The following is an 18,483-nucleotide window of genomic DNA, read 5'->3' as shown; positions in this document are numbered from 1 at the left end:
CTAAAACACGAAACTTACATGTCACTGAAATCACTAAGAGTTTCATCTCTTAAGTGGTCAGACATTTTGATGCCAGGTAGGCTTTATTTACATTCATGTTTTGCTCTCCTGTTTTAGGTGCAGGAATAATGAGTGCGGTCGAAAATGTCATTCTTGCTGTCCCAAAGATTGGAACCTTAAAGCTACGTTTATACTTTGTGTTTTTGCTGCGTTTTTGCAGCGTTTTTAATGCAAATTTTCAGCTGCGTTTCACAGTATAAGAAAAATCTATGAAATTTTAGAAATCTCATGCACACACTTAGATTTTTTTCGTTGCTGTTATGAAGGCAATGAGTGGTGCAAAAAAAAAAAGAAAAGGTTCTAAAAAATGCAGGTATCAGGTTTTGCTGCGTTTTTGGTGCCAAAACCTGATGAAGTAGAATCAGATTACCATATTTTTATGCACTAAACTTTATCAACATGCACAAGAGACAAATGTACCCTGACAGTAACGCAGCAAAAATGCAGCAAAAACTAAGCAAAACCTGCATTTTGTAAGCAACTTAAATGTAGCTTAAAATTTGCATTAAAAAAAGATGCAAAAATGCATGTGAACATAGCCTTTTATTGGGGTCTGCCAGGTCTTGTTAGGCTATGTTCACATGTTGCGTTTTTGCTGCGTTTTTTAATGCAAAGTTTAAGCTGCTTACAAAAAGCAGGTTTTTGCTTAGTTTGTGCTGCTTTTTTGCATAGTTTGTGTCTTTTTACTGCTGCTTTATTGTCAGGGTACATTTGCCTCTTGTGCATGATGATAAAGTTTAGTGCATAAAAAAAAGATCTGATCCAACCTTATCAGGTTTTGGTAGCAAAAATGCAACAAAACCTGATACTTGCATTTTTTGCACCGTTATTTGCACTTACCCATTGCTTTCTGTGGGTGAAAAATGCTGAAAGAAGTGACATGCGACATTGTACAAAAACTCAGCTCTTTGACAAAACAGTCAGGTAAAAGAAACAAGCTCTGTGCATGAGAATTCTGAAGTATCATAGACTTTGCTGGCACTGTGAAACACAGCTGAAAATTTGCATAAAAAAACACTGCAAAAAAAAAAAAAACCGCTGCAAAAACGCAACGTGTGAACATAGCTTTAGATTGATACATTATGGGATCCATTTATACATGATAGTGGTTATAGCTCCTTTATAGACATACTAAGGCTGTGTTCACATAACATATATGAACTACAGAAAGCACCCATCGCATAATTCAAGCACATCCGTAGGGCCCTATCCATTTGGCACACGCCTTTTTTGCTGTATAGAATAGCTTAGTAGACTATTCTATACAGAGGGACACAGTAAAAAATGGATGCCATGCAACAATGGTGTTTCCTTCTACATTAGGACCCTATCGGTGATGTATGCCAGTATGGTGCCACACATCGCCACTTTCCAGCATTAGGAAATTCTCCTGCCACATACCTCCGATAAGAGACTCTAGTACAAGGGGAACAGAACCCAATATGACCAGAGCATTAGGCTTATCTCAGTATATGAAGAATATTCAACCTTAAACCCTAAATTAATATATCTTCTTCTCCATATCACCGATAATCCAGGACTGACACTCCGAAAGGCCTGCCGGTAATTTTTAGCAAAGAGTGAACATTGGGTCACGGCTAGCGATCATTGGCCGTAGCAATCACATGCCATGCAGCAGTGGGAGCCATAATGCCAGTAGTAGAGCACAGACTGCTGACACCACATTCTGGCCACATATTGGCAAAGATTAGGACTGTCAGGATCACTGGGAAAAAGAACTGTTGATTACTGTATATTTAGCTATTTTTCATATTTTCTGCTGACCTTACTTTTTTGTTTTCATAGTATTGTGTCATTATGTAATTAATTGTAACCACTGATTTTAATGCAAAAAATCAGAACAAGGGAGAATCCAGAGAGTAGCCAATGGTTTGTGTGTCCGCAGGCTGGGTTTGGAGATGTCCCGGCACAGCTCCTCGCACAAGTATCCTAGCTGTCCCAGCATTCTAGCAAGTGGGTAATTTGAGCCACTAGGTTTGTCCTTTCTCAGCCATCAGTTTATCTCTTTATCCATCCCTTGTACCCCCTTGCCTCATTGAATGTCCCGGGCTATTGAAATGCCGCCCCATAAGTGTGCAGAGGGTGAGTCTGCATTTAAACAAGGTTAAAGCAAACAGCTTGTTGCTGCATGTTAGGTATTTAACACCAAGTGAAAATGCTCCACATTAATTATGTAGGATTATAGAAAGAACATTCTTTCCGGCACGATTTTTAATCCCCGATGCTAGCTGTACAGCCGAGGCCTTTTAAATGCCTGGCTTTGATGTGTAGTAAATCCATTGCTTTTTTCAGCCTTCTCTTCTCTTTGTAGGGAATTGAATCTCAGTAGAAGAAGCATTTTCTGATCTGTAGCTGCCAGCCTAGTGCAAGGAAATAAAGGGCACCCGCCTGAAATAAATGTTGTCTAGTGGGTGAGATCTTCATTGACTATCAGAGGTAGTGAGGGGAGGAGTTGCTTGCAAAAGATGATAGTAAATTACTGCATATACAGGTGCTTCAGGCCCCTTAGTCTGTTTCAGTTGGCTCCACAATCATGGGGAAGACTGCTGACTTGACAGATGTCCAGAAGGCAGTCATTGGCACACTCCACAAGGAGTGTAAGCCACAAAAGGTCATTGTGAAGGAAGCTGGCTGTTCACAGAGTGCTGTATTGATGGACAGTTGAGTGAAAGGAAAAAGTGTGGTAGAAAAAGTTGCCCAAGTATCCGGGATAACCGCAGAATTGAAAGGATTGTTAAGAAAAGGCCATTCACAAATTTTGGGGAGATTCACATGGAGTGGACTACTGCTGGAGTCATTGCTTCCAGAGCCACCACACACAGACGTATCCAGGACATGGGCTACAAGTGTCGCATTCCTTGTGTCAAGCCACTCATGACCAATAGATAATGCCAGAAGCATCTTAAATGGGCCAAGGAGAAAAAGAACTGGACTGTTGCTCAGTTGTCCAAGGTGTTAGTTTTCAGATGAAAGTGAATTCTGCATTTCATTTGGAAATCAAGGTCCCAGAGTATGGAGGAAGAGCGAAGAGGTGCACAATCTAACGTGCTTGAGGTCTAGTGTGAAGTTTCCACAATCAGTGATGGTTTGGGGAGCCATATCATCTGCTGGTGTAGGTCCACTATGTGTTATCAAGACCAAAGTTAGCGCAGCAGTCTACAAGGAAATTATAGAGCACTCCATGCTTCCCTCTGCCAACAAGCTTTTTGGAGATGGAAATTTTATTCTCCAGCAGGACTTGGCACCTGTCCACACTGTCAAAAGTACCAATACCTGGTTTAAAAACAACAGTATCACTGTACTTGATTGGCCAGCAAACTCACCTGACCTTAACCCCATAGAGAATCTATGGGGTATTGTAAAGAGGAAGATGTGAGACACCAGACCCAACAATGCAGATGAGCTGAAGGCTGCTATCAAAGCAGCCTTCCATAACACCTCAGCAGTGCCACAGACTGATCGCCGTGCCATGCCGCATTGATGCAGCAATTGATGCAAAAGGAGCCCTGACCAAGTATTGAGTGCATTTACTGAACATTTCAGTAGGCCAACATTTCGGATTTTAAAATCATTTTACAAGCTGGTGTTATAAAGTATTCTAATTTACCGAGATAATAACTTTTGAGTTTTCATTGGCTGTAAGCCATAATCATCAACATTAACAGAAATAAACACTTGAAATACATCACTCTGTTTGTAATGACTCTATCTAATATATGAGTTTCACTTTTTGTATTGAAGAACTGAAATAAACTTTATATATGTGTGTATTTGTACTCTATATATTTACCGTATAATATAAGCATGATCTCTCTACTCTACTACTCTAGTAAGAAATGTAGTGTAGTGTAAAGATCACTTTCACTATTAATACTTCCAATGGTGCCACCAGATTGTCTTCTTCCCTTATGGAATAATAGAATAATATATTTTAATGTTATTTCCAGCATTTCTATACAACTGACCCAATAGGTTTTTATACAGATAGAGTGAAGCAAAAGGCCAACATTGCAGGTCTGACACAAGAAAATATTGTTTTTGCTAATCAAACCTTGCTTGTATAATGAGCTTGGGGTGGGTTGTCCGTTCCGTCCACTATTTGAGATGTGGACTGGTTATTTCACACTTCTTTGTATATTTTTAAGTGTTTTAATCTGTTGGTCTGTTCAATAAATGTTCTTTTCTTAGTGACATAAGATGAAGGTGACCACTATGGGTGAACCTCATGCCAGGGCAACGTTCTACATTGGGAGCAGAGGTTCTCCAGTCACTCTGGGACATACATGATGTGCCTGACCACTTCTTACAGAACTTATCTCATCCGGACACCCCTACAAATACCTTATAGATCCACATGGACAACATAGAGAGGGTCCCACATTCAAAGCCACTCTCTAGTAGACAGTATGGAGAGCTGAAGAGCTGTTTCTTCTTCTGCAGTGCTTGGTGTGACCATGACATTGTGCCCACAATAGTCCACGTCTTGCTAGATTAGCCTTTTAGTAATATAACACCTTTTTTCCCTTTTTTCACACAGACATAGAGAAAAAGGGCAGAGGAAAATAATATGATGTTATATAGGTAATGTATGCTATTTAAACCCGTGGCTAATTTATGGGAATGTAGCGTGGCTTCAACGCACAGACCATGTATGTGTTATAACATGATATGTGGATTTCTATGGTTTATTGTCAGAGCTTCAATTTCCCTGAAAAAAAGAAGCAATTAAGATGATTATTCTGTGTAAGAAGCGGGCGCCATTTATTCGGCAGAAAAACTAGTAAAGACACGTCCTAAGTAAATTGTCATCGGGACTGCATATCTAGCTGTGTCTCCTCTCGCCCAGTGTCAGACTTCCCTGGCAAATGAGTTCTTTCCAGCTTTCTGTACGCAGCACCCGGCCTGGGAAAACAAGTGGCGGGGAAGTCGATGGTTAGTCATCATGAGCTTGTCCCTGCAACCCCTGAGCAAACAGCCAAGCTCCCTGGGTGTCACAGGCAGAGGAAGCCGCTGCCTGCCCTCTCCTGTGTTCGGATGTGGCTGCATCCGGCTAGCTGATGACTAGCTGTACAGGTTGGAATGCTAAACTTATTCCAGAGTCATGGAGACTCCCAGACTTCACCAAACTGATCAGCTCCTGCCAGCTTGGAGATATTACTGCCCAAACCTCAGCAATGAGTAACTATTTGGTTACGTGTAAAACATTATTTACTATGTCCTAAGGCTGCGACATACGGGATCGGCACTGCGGCCAGAACTCATAGATTTAAAAGTGGGATTAAAACAGCATGCAAAGAAAAATCTGTATATCAAAGGGAAAAATCCCACAGCTTTGAACCGGATTCTTGTTCTTTGATAAAGCAAGTTCAAAGATACATCAGCAGCGTTAGTCCTGGAATAAAAAAGTTCTTTTCTAGGTAGTGATTCTGCTTCTGGGGCAGGATTAGACCTTTATATTTTTGGGCTTCTCTTGTTTTTCTGCTTCCTTTTTTTTCTCCTTTTCTGCCCCTAGCAGTCATCACATTTCCTAAATATATAGCAGTTACTTTTATTTGCATTCGACATGAGTATCTGTAAATCAATTCAATCTTTTAATAGCTAAAATTTAGTTAATTATATGTTTTTATTTTGTAATATTTGATGGTGGGAAACGAGTGTCAGGAAGGCAGCTTTTCCTAATACGATGTCACCTGCCCATTGCTCCCAACATAAATAATTCAATTCTATTTATTTCTGCAAAGGTCATAAAGCGTTTTATTTTATCGGTGTCATTCACATACAGTATGTCAGATGATTTCATCCATTGAAGTTCACAGACTAGGTAACATTTCTGGTCACTTAAAGCCAATGGTTTCTGTGGATATTTACCGATCATCATCAATGGAAAATGTATTTTTGTGATCAAAGCTTCCAAGTCGTCCAAGAGGCCCTCTTCCCGTTGTCTCCCACTTATCCCCAAATCCACTGCATGTGGACAGCTGGAGCCAGGGGATTTATATTTAGCGAGTATCGAACAAATCGAACCCACCCCATATCCCAGCAATTTTTCACATCACTAGTAGATGCTGGGATTGGGGCTAGCTCTAAATGGGGATTTGGACTAGCTCTAATTTCAATCATTGAACCCCTCAGATGCTGAGCACCCACTATGGCATCTAAGTGCTTAGACGGGGGGCCTTCTGTCACCTCCATTGGGCCCAAGAGACTTCATTGTGTGAAACCGGTTGGTAGTTTAATAGCAGCCTGGAGCCCTTGGAGAGGCCATAATTTGGATCATTGCTATAGGGAGCCTAGAATTTTATGTATGCCCCAATTCCAAGGTGTTGAAGTTGTAAATAAGAGCTGAAGTGACACTTCAAAGTCTTAAAGAGGTCATTAAGTCTTCTGCAGGAGTGCACCACTCCCCAGGCTTCTTGCTTGTTGAGGGTGATATGGGACTAGCCCAAACTGTGAGCTGTCCGATTCTGCAAGAAGGAAAGAAGGAACAGCTTTGCCAGTGAATCATTAGAGGAGCACAGTTGGTTTGAAGATGGCCAGACCAGGAGCTAACAGGGCGATCCAGCGATCTGGCCAACCTCGGAGCAGCACTTACAAGCTCTGTTGGAAAGAGCTTGTAAGCATTACACACATGTATTCAGCCACTGCTTCCAAACTGCAGCAGTGGCTGATTACCTAGGCAATAAGCAAGTGAAAATCACTCTGAGTCCATCGATGACTCTGAAAAGGATGGGAGAATTATATATTCTCAAAGGGTCAAACTCTTAACGACCATTTACCGAGCATTTTACACAGATAAAGCTAGATCATGTCAAGGCCCAGATTCATCATTTGCGCTTTTGAGAGTCGCTTTTCTTTTCTGTCTCGTGCTATTCGTTGCATTATTTCCATCATATTCTTAAAAATGGTTGGTATGTTTTAAGCAAAGTGAAAAATTGCTTCATTTTTCTATTTACGTTTTTTTTTTTTTTGCTCCTTTTTAGAGAAAAAAGTCATGTTTTCGGCAAAACGTCACAACATATGTGCAACATTTACTAGCATATAAAAAAATCCCACTCCCGCAGGGATCGGAGTACATTTGCGCAAAAACTTTTGTGACTTTATAGAAAGTGCCGTTTGATCAATTAGTCTAAAACAGCGTATAAATTCATATTGGCATAAAAATCAGAAATGTTAACTAATCAAGAAAAGACGCATTTAAAAAGGGCAGAAATCCTTTGCTGAAAGTTGAGAGTTATTCACAGCCAGAAAATGGCGAGAATGTAATGATGAGTTGGGTCCTATGAGATTTAGAAAGGAGGCAACCTTCTCATTGTGAAAAATACCTTTATTACTATTAATATTAGCTGAAAAATATACCATATTTATTATTGATATTTAATATTCTATTTATCATTCCTTCAGTTTTGCTTTATCCATATTCACTCCTGCGCTTCCCCTGCCTTCATGGATTACCTGGTTATATTAGTCGTCCTACGTGGTTATTAAGCAGTAACTCAAGTAATAAAGTGAATGCAAAATACAGTTAGAGGGATGACAGGAAAAAGAAATACAATTATTTAAGAAAAATGACCAAATAATCGATTCCAGATGTGATACTTGTAAGAAGAGTGCCTTTTGCAATAAAAATGAAATAGTGATAGTATAAAGAAATGCGATCAAGCCTTCAGGCATATTCCACAAGTAGTAAAAATGTGCTGTCTTAGCATATGGTAGATTGAGGGCTCCAGTTTGGTTTCATCCTGATAGAAAAAGTACAGTAATTATTAATTACTCTGTATCAAGACACTTAAGAGATTATTTAGAAAGCTCCTTAAAATAGTAATGTTTCCATTGGAACCCAATAGAATTTCCATGTCATTTCTGTCTGCTGAAGAAGCCTTCAGACTGGGAGAAAAGCTCTATTCAAGCGAAAGTGTATAATGCACGTTCTACATTCACCAAGCCATTTAGAGAAAAATACACGTTCTCGTCCAAAGTGACGCATATTATTGTAGTAGTGCGGAGCTTGGGCTACAGCGTGGGGGTGCCACAAAAAGGGGTACTCTATAGAAGAGAACAACCGAAAGGAAAGACAATCATGCCCTATATGTAATGAAGTCATACGGTGGGCAACACACCTGTAGAAGTAGAACAAAATGTCTATATATTGTTTAACCCTGCTGTTGTCTTCGGTCAAAAACGACCGACCTTGAACTTCAATATTCTTTAAAATATTCAAGATGCGGCTCTGAAACCCGTGGCCGACCGACCCATCCTCATTTAAGTCAATCAACCACAAGTTTCAGAACCGCATCTTGAACACCCCAAAAAATACCAAAGTTCAAAATTGGTCTCCCCAGACCGAAGACAACAGCAGGGTTAATAACATTTATATATAAGCATCATATTTCTGAAAGACATTTTTGCTGATGGCGTAACAGGAAGAACATGATCAATTGATTCCATATCCTCTCTAAATACATACAATGATGAGGAACACGGGAAATCCTTGTTCTTATGGTGCATACCTTTAGCTGTAAACTTCAGCACTTGCATGGAATTGACCAAGTAGATCATTTCATTAGCTGACAACTCCCAAATACAGTAAAAGGGAATCTGTCAGCAGTTTTTTTTGTTATGTAATCAAAGCATTATGTAGGGGGCTGAGACACAGATTTCAGGGATATGTCACTCATTAGGTTTTGTGCTGTTGTTTCAATACAATGAAGGTTTTATCACCAGGAGATGAGGCCCGACCATGCCCCCCTCATCTGATACACAGCTTACTGTCAATATACAATGTACACAGAGAGCTGTGATGTGGGCGGGGGCAGCTCTCTGAGCTCTGCTACATCCTCCATCTAAGAGGTCTGATTGTATCACAGCTGCTGCACCCAGTAAACTAAGTAATGCATCACTGGAATCAGGGTCTTTTTCTCTACTTTATGCTGCTCTCAGATAAGTTAGCAAAAATCTGGTGGCAGACTCCCTTAAAAGATATTAAAAAGTCCCTAATTGCCTTCTAATATACTGTACATCCCAGAGGGAGTCCTGGTTGTTAGAAATCGGTGAATTCAGCTTTACGTTATATCCATGAACCCGGCTTGTGCATCCTAAATAAAAAAAAAAGAAAATCCATTATTTTCACATATTTTTGCAGTTTACATCTCCAGACTAGATTTTTTTTTTATCAAATCAACCATGGCGGCGTCACTAATAAATGTTGACATTAAGAATTGATTTTAAGCAAGAGCAAACTGCAAATAAGAACCTACAATTCCATAACGGGAAATGACTAATGTAATGAATTATTGGATTGATGATTGAGTTGCTTAGATGTCATTTTTACATTCTGCATAACATTTAAGGGGTCACTTATGAAAAGCGATGTTGTGTGCAACGTAATATACCGCGGGCCCAGTGGGGATGATTTTAATTACGAGGCGGTGGCCAACGCTGTAGAAAATACGCAGGCACATTTACCACTGTGTCAGCTTGTTGATGAAGCTATATTAGAAAGATGTGCAATGTCTACCTTGCAAAAGGCCGGATTTTATAACATTGTGCTAAAATTCTACTGCCCCTTTAGTCTCAATATAGAAGGTATGTTTACGTTGTCACAGTATATATTGCTCTTCTGCAGCATGATTAGGTCAAATGGGGCACAGGGTCATTAGGGACTTAGACTGAATTTCAATTAACGTCAATCAGATGATGCTGATAGCCTGCTCTCCGTGGGCGCTGCTACTTTACATATTATCATGGATCCTTCACCACGCTAACCGTGTATACCAAAGGAGTTGGCATCAGCATCAACATCTGTGTACACAACGCAGTGATACAGCAAGCTGGCATGCCACGCCATGGGATTCATGTGTATATTGCCAGATGGCAAGCACAGGGGCCACTCAGCCTCATCAAGGACATACGTGGGGCAAACTTTCTCCAAAAGCCAAATATATACTGGGCTTGAAAAATATTTTTATTTTCATTTTTTTATTTTAGTTTGATTGTATTAATATTATTGTTAAAGGGATTTTCCGCCACCTTTCCCTTTTATTTAATTATTATTATTATTGTTTTTCCCTTTTTCTTGCTATTTTCTGCTACCACTTCTGATGCAGCTGTTTCCAGCGAGAAGTGGTACTTACATCTCAGCTAGCTCTAAGATCATGCATTCTCAGTGTTAGGCCTCATACAAGCGTCCTATTTTCTCGCACAAGCACTATCCGTGGCTTCCCCGGCTAGCACTCGTACCTATGATAATCTGTTTGGCCTTTCACATGTCTGTCCGTGATGTTGTGGTGACACGGCCAATTTTGATCCGACAGTCAATGTCCGTGAAAAAATCGGACCGCACTCAGAAGATTTATAGTCTGATTTTAACTGACTGTCAAAATGGAGAAGGTGGTGAAACTTTTTTATTTAAAATTTTTCAACATAAGAAAATTGTCTCTTTGGAGAGAAAGAGGACTAGAACTCTAGTGCCACCTATTGGAAGTAGCAATCCTAACAGTCAATGTCGACCCTCTAAGGAGCCTTGTCACATGACTTAGGGTAAAAGTCAAAACCAGAATCTCAATTTGCAGACACTGTGTTTCGGGGGTACTGCCCCTCGTCAGTGCGAAGTGTGAGATCTAGTTTGGCTGAGTGAGAGGCGTCTGACCGGGATCCAAAAAATGATAATAGTTGGACCACACTCTGTTCAGAATAATCGCTCCTGTATTCCGTACTTGGTAAAATTGGACGTGTGAATGAGCCCTAAGGGTACCGTCACACAGTGGCATTTTGATCGCTACGACGGCACGATTTGTGACGTTCCAGCGATATATCCGTGACGTTCCAGCGATCTCGCTGTGTCTGACACGCTCCTGCGATCAGGGACCCCGCTGAGAATCGTACGTCGTAGCAGATCGTTTGAAACATTCTTTCGTCGTCTAGTGTCCCGCTGTGGCGGCATGATCGCATGGTGTAACAAAGGTGTGTACGATATTGTATACGATGTGCGCATAGTAACCAACGGCTTCTACATTGCACATACGTCATGAAATTATCGCTCCAGCGTCGTACATTGCAAAGTGAGACAGCAGTCTATGACGCTGGAGCGATATTGTTACGATGCTGGAGCGTCACGGATCGTGCCGTCGTAGCGATCAAAATGCCACTGTGTGACGGTACCCTTACTGTGAAAAGATGCAGCCCCTGCGGTGGCGATCAGTACAGATGCGGTATGTGGAAAAAGGTGGGATTGGACACAGCATCATGAACAGATCGAGAAGAAGCATTCTCTTACCTGCGGCAAGACGATGCATTTTTTCAATGACTTGAAAAATGCGATACTTGAGAGTACGGTAAAATGACCTTAAATATGCAGATGGAAACCCCTTTAGAAGACAGCATTGCCCTTGTGATGGTTGTACTTGTGTGGTTGTACTTTGTATATGGTACACGTGCGAGAGTCTAATAAAGCAAATAACTGAGCCCTTCTGAGCAGACCCCAAGGAGATGGCCTTTATCATGAAATTCTAATACAGCCCTGATATGAATATCCTAATTTATTAATTTTCACTGGCACAGAATGCTGAGCATGCACAGAACAGCGGTGACTCCTAGGAGCGCAGGATTATCTGCAATCATCCCTGGAAGCTCGGGCTTGCATACTTATTGGTGAGCAGTATAAATAGCTCTCTTACATACTACGAGTTGCCGTTTTATTTACTGCTCCTTTAACCTTCACACAAACTACTGAGGACACAACAACATGATTTGGTTCTGAAACAGACATGGACGTGTCCCAAACATATATCCATGGTCTGATTTCAGGACGTTTTTTGCGTGTCATCAAGCAAGACAAAAATATGGACGGCACATGCTTTTCTGGGAACTAACCTCAGCTATCCAGACGCCTGTGTTAATGGGTCAACTCTGTTACGCTGTCCTCTCTGGCTGTGACACAGCCCCAGTCTCCCCTCAATTAGGACTTACTTCCCATTATCTTATCAGCAGGACACCATTCTATTATTGCTGCAGTCCTTCCAGAACATCAAGCCCAAAGTGCTCCAGGCGCGGAGATACTGATGTCACCGTCATCAGGCGTTGCCTGCCAATAAATTATATTTTTCCCTTATCTACTAAAGCATGGTGCCAATGGTGAAGCAATCACCTACATTTATTGTAATCTTTTATTCTGTTGCCGACGTTTAACATTTTTATAGGCTGGAACTACCCTTCTGTTTAGAAAAAAAGTCAAATTTCAGTAAATGAATAAAATCACTTCTTTAGTTTAAAAAAAAATATAAAAAAAAATCAGCACATGGAACAGAGAAGAGATGATACCCTGTGCTTATGATTTTATTTCCATCTCTACAACTTTTACTCAAAATGAAAATGGAGAAAAATATACTCTTCTCAATGTCTTGGGGTTGTTGTATGGGCATTGGTGGTATCTTCTCCTGTTTACAGGTGGGATGGCAGCAGTCACTATTAGTTCTTCTGTGATACGGAGGTGCACAAAGCTGTGGAGATCCAATGAGGTCTTCGAGACTGATTCCAGGACAGGCACCCAAGCCAGTTTAGTGAATTTAGTATGATGGTGAGAAGCCCCACAGCTCCCAGTGTGCCCTAAATATACCATATAGGTACATACAGTGGGTACGGAAAGTATTCAGACAATTTTAAATTTTTCACTCTTTGATTCATTGCAGCCATTTGATAAATTCAAAAAAAGTTAATTTTTTCACATTAATGTACACTCTGCACCCCATCTTGACGGAAAAATAAACAGAGATGTAGAAATTTTTGCAAATTTAATAAAAAAGTTAAACTGAAATATCACATGGTCATAAGTATTCAGACCCTTTGCTCAGACACTCATATTTAAGTCACATGCTGTCCATTTCCTTGTGATCCTCCTTGAGATCGTTCTACTCCTTCATTGGAGTCCAGCTGTATTTAATTAATCTGATAGGACTTGATTTGGAAAGGCAACACCTGTTTATATAAGATCTCACAGCTCACAGTGCATGTCAGACCAAATGAGAATCATGAGGTCAAAGGAACTGGCCAAGGAGCTCAGAGACAGAATTGTGGCAAGGTACAGATCTGGCCAAGGTTACAACAGAATTTCTGCAGTACTCAAGGTTCCTAAGAGCACAGTGGCCTCCAAAATCCTTAAATGGAAGACGTTTGGGACAACCAGAAGGCTTTCTAGACCTGGCCATCCAGCCAAACTGAGCAATCGTGGGAGAAGAGCCTTGGTGAGAGAGGTAAAGAAGAACCCCAAAATCACTGTGGCTGAGCTCCAGAGATGCAGTAGGGAGATGGGAGAAAGTTCCACAAAGTCAACTATCACTGCAGCCCTCCACCAGTCTGGCCGTTATGGCAGAGAGGCCCGACAGAAGCCTCTCCTCAGTGCAAGACATATGAAAGCCCACATAGAGTTTGCTAAAAAACACTTGAAGAAATGTAGTTCTTATTGCCACAGCTGAATGATTTACATCTGCTAGCCAGCATAAGTACATGTGGGGATTCCCTAGCAACCAGGAAACCCCCACATGTACTTATGCTGGCTAACAGATGTAAATCATTCAGCTGCGGCAATAAAAACTAAATTTCCAAGCACTAAAAAATACTCGGAGGACCCCCGAGCATACTCGGGAAATCTTGAGTAACGAGTATATTCGCTCATCACTGGTCTGCATACTTATGACCATGTGATATTTCAGTTCTTCTTTTTTAATAAATTTGCAAAAATTACTACATTTCTGTTTTTTTTTCAGTCAAGATGGGGAGCAGAGTGTACATTAATGAGGAAAAAATTAACTTTTTTGAATTTACTAAATGGCTGCAATGAAACAAAGAGTGAAAAATTTAAAGGGGTCTGAATACTTTCCGTACCCACTGTACATGTGCAATGGAGTAATCAGCCATTGATTGTGCCCATCTTCAACAGGTCAGGAAGAACTGATGAGTTCCTTTCTGTTTTTTTTTATTTTTGCTTTTTTTTTTTAACTAGTGCTTACTGATTGTTCCAGTCTTCTCCTTCTGTCACCCTGTGCAAGACCCAAGAGAATTGGCTGAAAAAGAGACCTAAAGATTGAAGTGTGGAGATTCATTTTAACACATTTGGTAGTAAGGTTTGATAACTTGTATGATACAAATGTGGTCAGCCATGCTGACGAAGGAATCCTCGTTTTCTTAGTAAAAACTGATGGCGTATACACATATGGCCAATAATTTTAACTGTTACACTCCTTGATTACAGTAACTCCATGCAACTTCTAGTTCAATGTTTCCAAAACCCCATCCTCACAGCCCCCAACACATCATGTTTTCAGTATTTAATTAGTATTGCACAGGTGAGAGAACCTACGGCAGTTTCTGATGCCTTAATAATAATTTCATCATGTGTGTAATACTGAGGAAATTTGCAAATCTCTTCTAGACATATTTTCTTCACAACAGAACAGCCAATGACATACTGATAGGGAATTTAGATTGTGAGCCCCAACCAAGTCCCCTCTAAAATGATAACAATCTGGATGGTCCCTCTCCTCTTGAGCCCACAGGAGACGGCATCTGTGGTTTCCATAAAGAATTTCAAATATTGATTCATCTGATCACCGAACAGTTTTCCATTTTGCCTCAGTTCATTGTAAACGAGCTTTAGTCACTGTTTCTGGATTGTGTTGATAGATTTATTTATTCATTTTTTATTTTACACATTGATGTAGCCATTGCTTTCTCATAGCGCTTTACAGACATCATCATTACTGTTTCCATTGGGGCTCAGAACCTAAATTTTGTATCAGTATGTCTTAGGAGTGTACCAAAGTACCAGGAGTAAACCTACACGCGCAAGGAAAATATACAAACTCCTTGTAGATGTTGTTCTTGATGTTCTTTGAACTCAGGACTGCAAGCCTACAGTGCTAACCACTAAGCCACCGTGATGTCTCATATGGCTGTAATATTTGCCTTTTTTGTATGATAGAGGTTTAACTTGCAGTTGTGGATTGATGGCGAACTGTATTCACAGATAATAATTTATTTAAGTATTCCTGAGCCCAGGCAGTGATCTGCTGACTGAGGGCCCGTAGGTCATGAGCATCCAATATTCACCATCAGTCTTGTCCCTTGTGCACAGGGATTTCTCCAGAATATCTAAATCTTTTGATAATATTATGTACTATAGATAATCTTTTATTTTAATAATCTTTTATTTTTATATAGCGCTAACATATTCCACAGCGGTTTACAGTTTTGCACACATTATCATCACTGTCCCTGATGGGGCTCACAATCTAAATTCCCTATCAGTATGTCTTTGGAATGTGGGAGGAAACCGGAGTACCCGGAGGAAACCCACGCAAACACGGGGAGAACATACAAACTCCTTGCAGATGTTGTCCTTGGTGGGGTTTGAACCCAGGACTCCAGCGCTGTAAGGCTGCTGTGCTATCCACTGAGCCACCGTGCCGCCCAGATGGTCGGATATTCAAGTGTTTTCCATTTTACATTGACGAAAATATTTCCGAAATTGTTCCACAGTCTATAAACACAGTTGATCACAGATTTGTGAACCTCTGACCATATTTGCTTCTGAGGGACTCTGCCTCTCTCATATGCTCTTTTATACACAGTCATGGGACTTAGTTGAAAATTGACCCTCCAGCTGGTTTTCAACAGTACCACTTACTTTTCCAGCCTTTTCTTAACTTTGTCCTTACTTTTTAGAGATGTGTTGCTGAAACCAACTTCTAAATGAGTTGTTTCCAATGGAATGGAAAACTTTGACCTTCAATATGTGTTCTATGATCTGAATAAAATATGGCTATGCAACATTTCCAAATTATTGCATTCTTGTTTTCAATACAGTTCACATAGTGTTCCAACTTTTTTTTTATTGAGGTTGTAGAGATGATCCATGTTTAGTACAATAAAGAGAATCAGTCCATTCTCAAAGAGGTGTAAATGGGAAGCAAATCAGACAGAATTTCAATCTTACATTTAGGCAACATATCAGCTCTGAATTGTGTAGCAATTCATTGTTCCCTTACCTGGTGTATATAAACTGACATCAGCTGGCTAAAGAAAATCTGCAAATGAAGCTTGTGTGGTGCACAGATGCGGGCAGACACATTGGCTTATAGAAATTAACAAGAACAGCTTCCGACACTAAGCTACAAACACCAATGAGCAAATAAATATCTTGATAATCCACAAGCCAGCTATGATTACATTGAAGAGCCTGACAGACTGGCATCCGATAATTATATGTCAATATAAATAATTCACCCAAAGAGGGATTATAGGGATAATGAGGAATGAAAAGACATCATTTCAGTTCATCCATGGAGTGCTCCTGTATGAGTTTGTTAAATGTTCTTAAGAACATAAAACACAATTGTTAAAATAGTTTTGCAGGAAGGGAAAAAATAATCTAAAGTTAATAAGTGGTATAAAATAATAAAATAACCATTAGATACCAGTTAATTCCCATCTTGATCCAACCCTGCCTTTGTAGTGCTCCGCACAAGTCTCTGTTTATTACCCTCCAGATGCCACATGCTGTCCACCCACATGATCAGTGGTCTCTGTGGTGGACGGCCAGTGGATAATTGGTTTGGAAATCATAGAAAAGACATGAAATGGGAAAGGTAACCCTAGACATCTTTGTTATGGGTGGAAAAACCTGGCACCATTATTGGTGTCCCATTGTGGTCTTTGCTATAGTATCCCTATACCTCTGTATACCACAACTTCAAGCACAAAATCTGTTTTGGTCAGTATGGGTTAACAATGTGCGCCATGAGCAGATGTGTTACCAACCATGACCATAAGCATAGAAGAATGTGATCCTCTCCTTATCAAGCATAACTGAGGTTCTTCTAGTTCTTGCCCTGATCAGGACTGATAACGGAGGAGATGTCAGCTGCCCCAGGTATCCCGAGAAGATAAGGACCTACTGTAGCTTATCTACTCACTCAAAGATATTAAACAAAAACAGGACTGGTTTCCCATCTAATTGCTAATCTGGACCAGTTGGTGTCTCAATGACAGCCGTAATCCTATCTATATTGAAATCTTTTGGTAGAAGTAACATAGTCCTACATAATAAACTGCTGTTACTCAATATCTTTAAGATAGTCATCCTGTTTTCTCATTGTCTCATTTTACGAAAAGTGGGTTTATTTGAATGAAGTGCATAGCCAGTCCCAAGTCATCGAGCATTACGCTGTGAGATTTTTATCTGGAGACATATATTTCCAAGAATCCTTTGTTAACATTAAGTTAATTAATTATGAGACCTGAATCCATGGTGGTTCATGGACCATGGGGCCTTCGTTAGAAAGAAATATCCTATACAGTTAATTCACTTGTCTGATGGACCCTCCTTAACTGAGTCTGCCATTGTTAATGAAGCATTTACCCAGAGGAGATGAATTCATTACGTTTTCTAATAATTTTATATGACCTTTTGCATTCATATAGATTTATTCTCTTCACATGTGATAAATGCAGCCCGGCTTTTTTCTTGAATTATTATTATTATTTATATAGCACCATTAATTCCACGGTGCTGTACATGAGAAGGGGTTACATCAAAATACAAATATCACTTACAGTAAAGAAAACTAACAATGACAGACTAGTACAGAGGGAAGAGGACCCTGCCCTTGCGGGCTTACATTCTACAGGATTATGGGAAAGGAGACAGTAGGTCGAGGGTTGCAGTAGTTCCAATGGTGTTGAGGTGGCCGTGTGGTCTTTACAGGATGTAAGCTTCCTTGAAGAGGTGGGTTTTCAGGTTTCTTTTGAAGGATCCAAAAGTAGTGAATAACCGGATTTGTTGGGGCACTGAATTCCAGAGGATGGGTGATATTCGGGAGAAGTCTTGGAGGCGATTGAGTGAGGAGCGAATGAGCGTGGAGGAAAGGAGGAGGTCTTGGGAGGACCGGAGATTACGTGAGGGAAGATATTGAGAGATTAGTGTGGAAATATACGGAGGAGAAAGGTTATGGATGGCTTTGTAGGTCAGTGTTAGTAATTTAAACTGGATACGCTGGGTAATTGGGAGCCAGTGAAGGGATTTGCAAAGAGGTGAAGCAGGAGTGTAGCGAGGAGAGAGATTAATTAGTCGGGCAGCAGAGTTAAGGATGGACTGGAGGGGTGCGAGAGTGTTGGAAGGTAGGCCACAGAGGAGTATGTTGCAGTAGTTGAGGCGGGAGATGATTAGGGCATGCACGAGCATTTTGGTAGAGTGTGGGTTGAGGAAAGGACGGATTCTGGAAATATTTTTGAGCTGGAGGCGACATGAGGTGGCGAGAGCTTGGATGTGCGGTTTGAAGGACAGGGCAGAGTCAAGGGTTACTCCGAGGCAGCAGATTTTGGGGACAGGGGAAAGTGTGATTTCATTTATTT

At 40.5% G+C, this 18,483-nt stretch overlaps 1 protein-coding gene across 2 annotated transcripts in view; it reads left to right on the top strand.

Moving 5' to 3' along the window:
• The window catches only part of PLXNA2 (plexin A2), a 354,945-nt gene that overhangs the window by 79,275 nt on the left and 257,187 nt on the right, over window positions 1–18,483 (top strand). The window contains exon 4 of one of the 2 annotated variants that reach the window (XM_069756298.1): window positions 14,075–14,244. The exons of the other annotated variant lie outside the window; for it this stretch is intronic. Coding sequence (XP_069612399.1) covers window positions 14,075–14,152 — 78 coding nt within the window. The 3' untranslated portion in view covers window positions 14,153–14,244. Of the gene's footprint in view, window positions 1–14,074; window positions 14,245–18,483 lie in introns of those variants that run through there. 2 annotated transcript variants of the gene reach the window in all.

Source organism: Ranitomeya imitator, chromosome 3 (assembly GCF_032444005.1).
Source record: "Ranitomeya imitator isolate aRanImi1 chromosome 3, aRanImi1.pri, whole genome shotgun sequence".
Taxonomy (NCBI): domain Eukaryota; kingdom Metazoa; phylum Chordata; class Amphibia; order Anura; family Dendrobatidae; genus Ranitomeya; species Ranitomeya imitator.
Note: the sequence above shows the minus strand (reverse complement) of the source record. Positions and strands in the feature narration are given on the sequence as shown.